Source organism: Phoenix dactylifera, chromosome 7 (assembly GCF_051530095.1).
Source record: "Phoenix dactylifera cultivar Ajwa chromosome 7, Ajwa_hap1_PhDact_Kaust_v1.1, whole genome shotgun sequence".
Lineage (NCBI taxonomy): Eukaryota > Viridiplantae > Streptophyta > Magnoliopsida > Arecales > Arecaceae > Phoenix > Phoenix dactylifera.
In genome coordinates this window covers 4,338,483-4,346,140 of record NC_143196.1, presented here as the reverse complement: position 1 = coordinate 4,346,140, position 7,658 = coordinate 4,338,483, and the positions used below count along the sequence as shown (strand labels likewise).

Below are 7,658 nucleotides of genomic sequence, written 5' to 3'. Positions count from 1 at the left end.
CCGAGCTCGATTAGTCGATGGAGATCGAGCCGAGCTCGATTAGTCGATGGAGATCGAGCCGAGCTCGATAGTCGATGGAGATCGAGCCGAGCTCGATAGTGGATGGAGATCGAGCCGAGCTCGATTAGTCGATGGAGATCGACCCGAGCTCGATAGTCGATGGAGATCGAGCCGAGCTCGATAGTTGATGTAGCATGACGTTAATCCTTTAACTAGGGGATCCGAGCTTGGTCGGGAATCCGATCTTGGAGACATACGGGAGATGGACTTCATTCGTTGGCGATCGTGCGCCCTTATTTGGAGCGGGGCGACGTTGGAGATAGAGATACCCGTAGGTCGTTTTTTGGATTCTCCGACCTGAAAATAGATAAAATATTGAAATTATTTGAAGCCAAAGTGGCGTCCTGTACCTTTTGGAAATATATTGATGGCTCATGAGCTCCAAAGTCTCTCAGGACTTGGCTCAGCACCGGCCTTCTTTGGCTCGATTTTCTGGGAGGTGTTCTGCGCTCGGGCTTCTGAGCTCGACGGCCTGTTGAGCTTGGCCTTCTGTGCTCGGCGGCCTTCTGAGCTCGGCATTCTGACCTCGGCAGCCTGCATGAGCTCGGCCTGGATGAGCTCGGCGGCCTTCTGAGCTTAGCAACCTGCATGAGCTCGGTCTTCTGAGCTCGGTCTGCATGAGCTCGGCCTGTATGAGCTCGGCGGGGGCTTCTGTGATGGCGACGCTCTGAAGGGGAGCAACGTCGCGGGCGCTATCCTAAGAACTTACGCCCGTGAGGAGGGAGTACATGCTGGTTTCTTGCTTGCTGCCGGAAGACAGAAGACTTAGAAAGACAATGGGATTTAATGGGGCTGTACCCTTTGTCACAGAGGCTTACAATCCCATTTTAAAGCTCCATAACTCTCCTTCTCCAGACCTCAGCTTTTATTTCTCTTTCCCCCCAACTCGTTGACGTGAGACTTAGACTACTACTTCTCACTGGTTGCCCTCACATACGTCGTTGCAGCGGGAGCCATGCCTGATTCGAGATGGCTCGGGAGTCGGGAGAAAGTTTCTTCCTCTGCTTAACATGATCCCGTGGAGGCGGCACAGGAGGGGCCTCCACTTGTTGCAGGCTTTGGGCTGCAATGGCTAGCGCTCGGACTTGCTGCACTAGCGCATCGAAGTGCTCGAGTTGGACTTGTGGAACTTGATCTACCGGAGATCTTGGTGGTGAATTCTGGACTGAGCGTTTGGAACTTGGAGCATGATGCTGAGAGGCGTTAAAGACTCCTCTGCTCCTTAGTTTCATGGCCGCAACTCGGGCCCTTCCTCTAGCGCCAACTATTGCTGGAAATTGGACCCGGGGGCGGCCGCGAACCGAGGAGGAGGAGCTCCGGCGAACACTGGCGGACGGCGATCCGTCGGCGAGCGGCGTCCTCCGGGGGACCTGCAAGAAGCCGGTGGCCGGGCTTTTCCGGCGCCGGCCCTCCGATGCCTAAGTCAGAGGGGGGCTTAATTTTGGAGAAGAGAGAGGGACTGTATGTGAAGTCCGAAAAATCTCCTTGGGAGGAAGAGGCCCCCTTCTCTTTTAAAGGGAGAAGCTCCCCTTTTATAGGGAGAGTGGCAGGGTTACCTGTGATGTGACTAGGCGAATTAATGGGTTACCGTCACGATTGGACGTGGGCGTGGAAGTAATGAGTTGCCGTGGATGGCCCGTTCCCATCATGGGAGGAGATGGCGTGCAGCCAGAGCTTGCTTGAGGCGCGCAGTGCAGTACATTCTTGGGAATGATGAGGCGTTGACAGTCGTAGCAGAGTATGGTTCCCGATTAATATGTCGTGGCGTGGCCGGCAAGTAAAACATGGTGCGGTAAGGCAGTTGCAGGGCATGGCCGCAACATATAGACGACGAGGTCGGCCTTCTGAGGTCAGCTCAGCCTTCTGGTCTCGTCCTGCTGGTCTTAGCCTTCTGTGCTCGGCCTTCTGGTCTCGGCCTGCTGTGCTCGGCCTTCTGTGCTCGGCCTGCTGTGCTCGGCCTTCTGTGCTTGGCCTTCTGGTCTCGGCCTGCTGTGCTCGGCCTTCTGTGCTCGGCCTGCTGGTCTCGGCCTGCTGTGCTCGGCTCGGCCTATGAGCTCGAGCACTTGGATGAGCTCGAGAGCGGAAGAGCCCGAGCACTTGGATGAGCTCAAGAGTGGAAGAGCCCGATCACTTAGATGAGCTCGAGAGCGGAAGAGCCCGAGCACTTAGATGAGCTTGCATAAGCTCGGCCTTCTGTGCTCGGCCTGCTGTGCTTGGCCTTCTGTGCTCGGCTTTCTGGTCTCGGCCTGCTGTGCTCGACAGCCTTCTGTGCTCGGCCTTCTGTGCTCGGCCTTCTGGTCTCGGCCTGCTGTGCTCGGCTCGGCCTATGAGCTCGAGCACTTAGATGAGCTCGAGAGCGGAAGAGCCCGAGCACTTGGATGAGCTCGAGAGCGGAAGAGCCCGATCACTTAGATGAGCTCACATAAGCTCGGCCTGGATGAGCTCGATCTTGCTGACGGATTTGGGTGCTATAATTGCATTTGTGGGATGGTCCATTTTTCCACCAACAGTAATTATTCCAAGAACCAGCCGACAATGCAAGATTGGGACATCTCGTTGCCACTGGCCCGAGGCAAATCTTGTAACGGTACGTAGCTTGACGTGGCATGGTGTGAACCGAATGCCCCGGCTCCTCCACCCGGCTCAAGTGTCCCAACCTGCAGCCACAAACCCACACGCGTAGGCGGCACGAGCCACGTAGCCGAAGTCACGAGACCTCTCCTCAGTCCCCAGCCCTTGGTTTATACTTAATAACTGGAAAAATGCTTGACTGTTTATGTTACTCAACATGGTAACTAAAAAAGTTACTCATCTGGCGCGGTTCATTCTCATTGTTCCCCTTGAAATGGTTCAAGCAGTGTTCCATGAAATGAAGCGAAGTGATTGGTGCAAGGCACCTGGGTGACTTTTTTGCGTGTGTTTCTGAGTTACCGTAGAATTGCTCGTAAATTCCTCTTTTCTGGGTACGTGGCATCTATCTTCTAAATCAAGAAAGACAGAAACCAACGACGACGCCAAACTTATATCCACTCATCCTCCTCCTGTGGCCGGGGTTCACCACCTTTATATCACCCGGACTCCCAAACTCCAAACGAAGCCTTCTCCTCCGCAAGCCCAAAAGATGGACGACGTGTGGTCGTGGCTCACTCTTCTCCCAAGCCCTTCCGACTGGCCCTCCTCCCCTCCCTCCCTACTCCTCGCAGCCTCCGCCGACCGCTCCATCCTCCTCTCCGCCGACCGCACCGCCGGCTCCAACACTGAGGCCCTTGCCACCTTCTCCATCACCCTCCATGGCTTTCCCCACCCCTCCAACCCCGTCCACACCCTCTGGGTCTCCGATCCCTTCCCCCTCTCCTCTCCCTCCTCCTCCCGCCTCCTCTTCCTCCTCCAACTCCTCCACGAGGTCATGTCCCTCTCCCCCTCCACCTCCTCCCTCCACTTCGACAACTCCGCTATAAAGCTAGACATGGAGCGCATCTCCGACGCCCTCGACGGCGCCGAAGACGAGGCGGCGGTCTTCTTCGCCCTTGCGCTCCTCCTCCGGCTATTCTGGCTCTGCGCCTGCGACGCCCCGGCCGATGCCGGCTTCCTCTTCTTCCGGGCCCTCGGCCCGGTCCTCGAGCGCGCGCTCGACTGCCGCCGGGCCCTCCGCAAGTTCCTCCTCGCCGCCGGGCCAGATGCCGAGGAGCGCTTCATGCGCTCACTCGGCTATATGCTCGCCAAGTGGTGCCTCCTCCGCGAGCTCCAGCCCGCCGCCGGCCACCGCCTCCCCGCCGCCTGCTGCCCCTCCTATGCGGCGGAAGCCCACGGTCTCTGGGTCCTCAAGGGCTTCGCCCCGGTCCCCGCCATGGCCCGGGTTGGCACCGGTTCTTCTAGCACCCATCTCGAGCCGAAGGGGTCGGTCCTCCGATATGCGTTGGCCCACCAGCAACTGGAAGCTGTGGTCCAGCTAGAATACACGGTCTGCATGCGGGACCCACGTTTTATCAAGATTGGAGTACGTGTCGATAATATTAGGCTCCACGTGGTGAGGCTCCGGTTCGGGAGGAAGGACGAAGTGGATGAAAGCGCTGACGTGGAGGACGAGAGGCACTTTCCGTCGAGGGTCCGGCTTTGGGTCGGACCGGAGGCCGGTTCGGCCTACGCGACCGGTCCCAGCCTGGGCCGGTCGAGCGGGAACCCGGAGCGGGAGGTGGAGACGGTCCGGACCGTTGTAGGGCGGCTCGGTGGCGGTGGGTCGAAAGCGCCGGGAATTAACGCCAAGGCGCGGGCTTCGGTGAGGTCTCGGGGGCGGAGCTGGCGGTGGGAGCAGGAGGTGGAGGGGGGAGCCGGGGTGTTCGATGGGGTGCTGTGCGACTTGTCGACAGGGGCGGAGGTGGCGGCGTGGAGGCCGGCGGGCGGCGGCGGAGGAGGAGGGGATCCGAGAGGGGGGATGCGGAGGAGGTACAGCGGGGCGGGGAGAGCGTTTAGTAAGGCCGGCGGTGTGGTGGTGGCCGGCGACGAGCTGGCGGAGGGGGTGAGTTGGAGAGTGGGGAGGGAGATGGAGGGGAGGGTGGTGAGGTGGAGGATTGGGGGGAGGGTGTGGGTGAGCTATTTTCCCAATGAGGTGAAGACGAGTTACTATGAGACTAGATATGTCGAGTGGGGGGAGGAGGTGGAGTTGCCTCTGGTTGCCGGAGGTGAAAGTACCCGGACGTGAGCTCATAGTATTATAAGACATCATAACATATTTGTCATGATACTCTCTTTTCTTTTTTGTTTCCACTGTGGGGCCACCTTCTGTTTGGAAATATTCGGACCTGATGTGGCCTTTCATGCCCCAAGTATGTATTCAGCCAATGGAGCCATAGATTAGATGATATCTAATGTAAAGGTATTTTGTGAGTTGAAAAGGGGGAGTTGCTTAAAGCCTTTCGAATCTTTTATTTTTTGACTTTGTTAGATATATGTATATCATATATGTATAGGAAAAAAAAAAAAAAAAAGACAAGCGTTCAGCAAATTTGGCTCATAAGAAACTTAAACAAGGACATGCATATAGTTTTTTTTTTAATTTCACACTCTTGTACTTGAGGAAAAAAAAAGAAAAGAAAAGAAACCTGAACTCATTATCAATCACATGATGGAAATGATATTGTTAGTTGGATTCTAAAAGTACATTGCTATGTAATTTTACATTTCTTAGCTCTCAGTCTTGACGTATATGTAATGTTCTGCTGGAGTTTGATGGTGCAAATTTGCTGGGACAGTGGAACCTATAGATTTCAACCTTTACAGTCATCTGAAGTCACTCATCCTCAAACCTTTCTTGTAAAGCATTGCATGGAATTAGATAATGATACTTTTAGGATGCACGTATAGAAACTACTATTATGGCAATAAATCTACTACCTGCGCTGCCTCTCAGAAGTCAGAACCATCTAGGTAGCCTCCTTTCATATGCTTAATTAGGTGTCACATTTCTTATGGCAGCACACTATACACTAACCAATAGTTTGAAAGCAGAAGACAAACACTATGATAGATCATAGACCACAATTCGTGGGTTTGATGTCTAAAAATACCTATTATAATGTGTTATGGGGAGTCCGATGTACTTGAAATTACACTACTGATCTCTCATAATTGATCATGTTAAATTAGTAAGAAACATTTGAACTTGATGAATTTGTAAGCTTTAAAGCGGCTTTGGATTAGCACCATACGCCTAGATAATTTCATCCAATCCTTCCAAAAGCTCTTGAATCTACAAGAATTGGACGCTCCCCAAGTCAACCTACTCGTAGGCCGGTATCTCCTAGCCTACTTGCCCTGGCCAACGTGATAGAGTTGATAGATTCCTGGTGAAAATCTATTACCAGGAGCCTCGGACCAGGCCATTCTTGGGAGTACTGCAAAGAATCCATTGGGTAGTCTTGCGAACGCTGACCCAGAGTACAATACTTCTGATCTTCTCTTTTACTTTCTTTTAGCAGGTCGGGCTCTGGTTCCTAGCTCAGCATCCCGAGTTATTCCCTGCCTCTCTTTTTCTCTTTGCTACGTGCTCTGGTTCCGCTCATTGTTCTCTTCTTTTGCTACTACTGGTGAGAGGAAAACAGAGCATTCCCAGAAGACACTGGCGCTAATTCCAGTGATAAAGGAAGTCTCTTTAGAGTGAGAAGAAGAAGAATGCAACGTCTTTTGCTGCTCAAAGTACTCGAAAAGGGAAGGGATGGAAAGAAAAAAAGGAAATAGGTGCTATATACGCCTTTTTTTTCATGCTGCACTTCCTGCTGCAAAAGCGCCACCACCCCCTGCCCCTGGTTTGGGATAAAACGAGAAGGACTGAGAAAGAGGTGGCTAGCTTGTTGTCCATGGTGCAGCCTATAACGACTCAAATTTTAAAAGCAATGCTGCAACTTCTAGTATTAATACCTATCCAGGAGGACCAGGGCAATTAACAACCTAAGGAAGAATCCTAGTGGCCAGCCACTCTGCTAATAAGCATTTTGTCGACTTTGAATAATAATTGAAAAAAAAAACTCATCCTGTACTTTTCAGAGGGTCATTCATCTTAGTATTGGTTCATATTTTCAGAAAGTCATTCATCTTAGTATTGGTTCGTATTTTCAGAAGGTCATTCATCTTAGTATTGGTTCGTATTTTCAGAAGGTCACCCACCTATCCTAGTACTGCTTCACACCCAAGTGAATGATGTATGCCCCATGTCCATACATAACATTCCATAGAGAAAAATGTATACCTGTGACATGAGTCTTACACTACACTCATCCATAGTGGGCTTCGAATCATACAGGACAAAGATATATATATCTTTTCTAGGGAAAGGAAGAAGAGACTTATTTGTAGCTACATGGAGCTTCGTTCCTAGTGTTGATTGCTGCAGCCCTACTTCAACTAATGGTTCTGGTTACAATCCTTTCAGTCATAGACCGGGAGACGGTAAACATTTCAAAATATTTCCTGCAAATCAATAGAAACTACAGTATTTACTCTTGCGCAGGATGGAGGAGATGCAAGCAATACAATTATATAAAAATTTCAATGATCAGATACATGATGCGTCGATTTAGGCGCATGGGTAACCTTGGCATGTGCCCATTGCATGTGGAGATAGAGGAAGGAAATGTGAAGCTATGCAAAGGAAGACGTAATTATTCAATTTTCACTCTCTCTCTCTCTCTCTCTCTAGCAATACCTGATCTAGTAGTTATGAAGTCAAGGAGGCTAATAGAACTCCCAAAAATTTGCTGTGACATTCAGAGATCTTATAAGCTGGCACCAGAAAGATTTAGAAAGTACATCATATATACCTCAGTAACCCAACGTAGCACTAAATAGTTCTAAGATTTATGTTACAAGATGTCACATATACAACTTAGTTTATAATAGTCGCCGGACAAGAAGAAAACAAGAGAAGTTAGCGATTGTGGAGGGGGTCGGAGGTGTGAGGAACTGTCCTCTCGCTATTCCGGAGCAGAGCCCCAACAGAGAACGGAGGCTGCCGCCTTGGACCCGGATCAAACACCCGTTCGAGCCCCTCCTCGCGTCCCCCGGCCGCCGCCTTCTCGCCCCCCTTCTCTCCAGAAGCCGAAACC

General features: G+C 51.8%; 1 protein-coding gene across 1 annotated transcript; it reads left to right on the top strand.

Moving 5' to 3' along the window:
- The first annotated feature begins 3,055 nt into the window (after positions 1 to 3,055).
- LOC103705328 (uncharacterized) lies at positions 3,056 to 4,968 on the top strand. Its single transcript, XM_017842312.5, has one exon. The coding sequence runs from the start codon at positions 3,182 to 3,184 to the stop codon at positions 4,757 to 4,759; it is 1,578 nt and encodes a 525-aa protein (XP_017697801.5). The 5' UTR covers positions 3,056 to 3,181; the 3' UTR covers positions 4,760 to 4,968.
- The last annotated feature ends 2,690 nt before the right edge of the window (positions 4,969 to 7,658 follow it).

Bases quoted from the DNA above. Each gene is read 5' to 3' on its own strand.
- LOC103705328 (XM_017842312.5), top strand. From the start codon at position 3,182: ATGGACGACGTGTGGTCGTGGCTCACTCTTCTCCCAAGCCCTTCCGAC.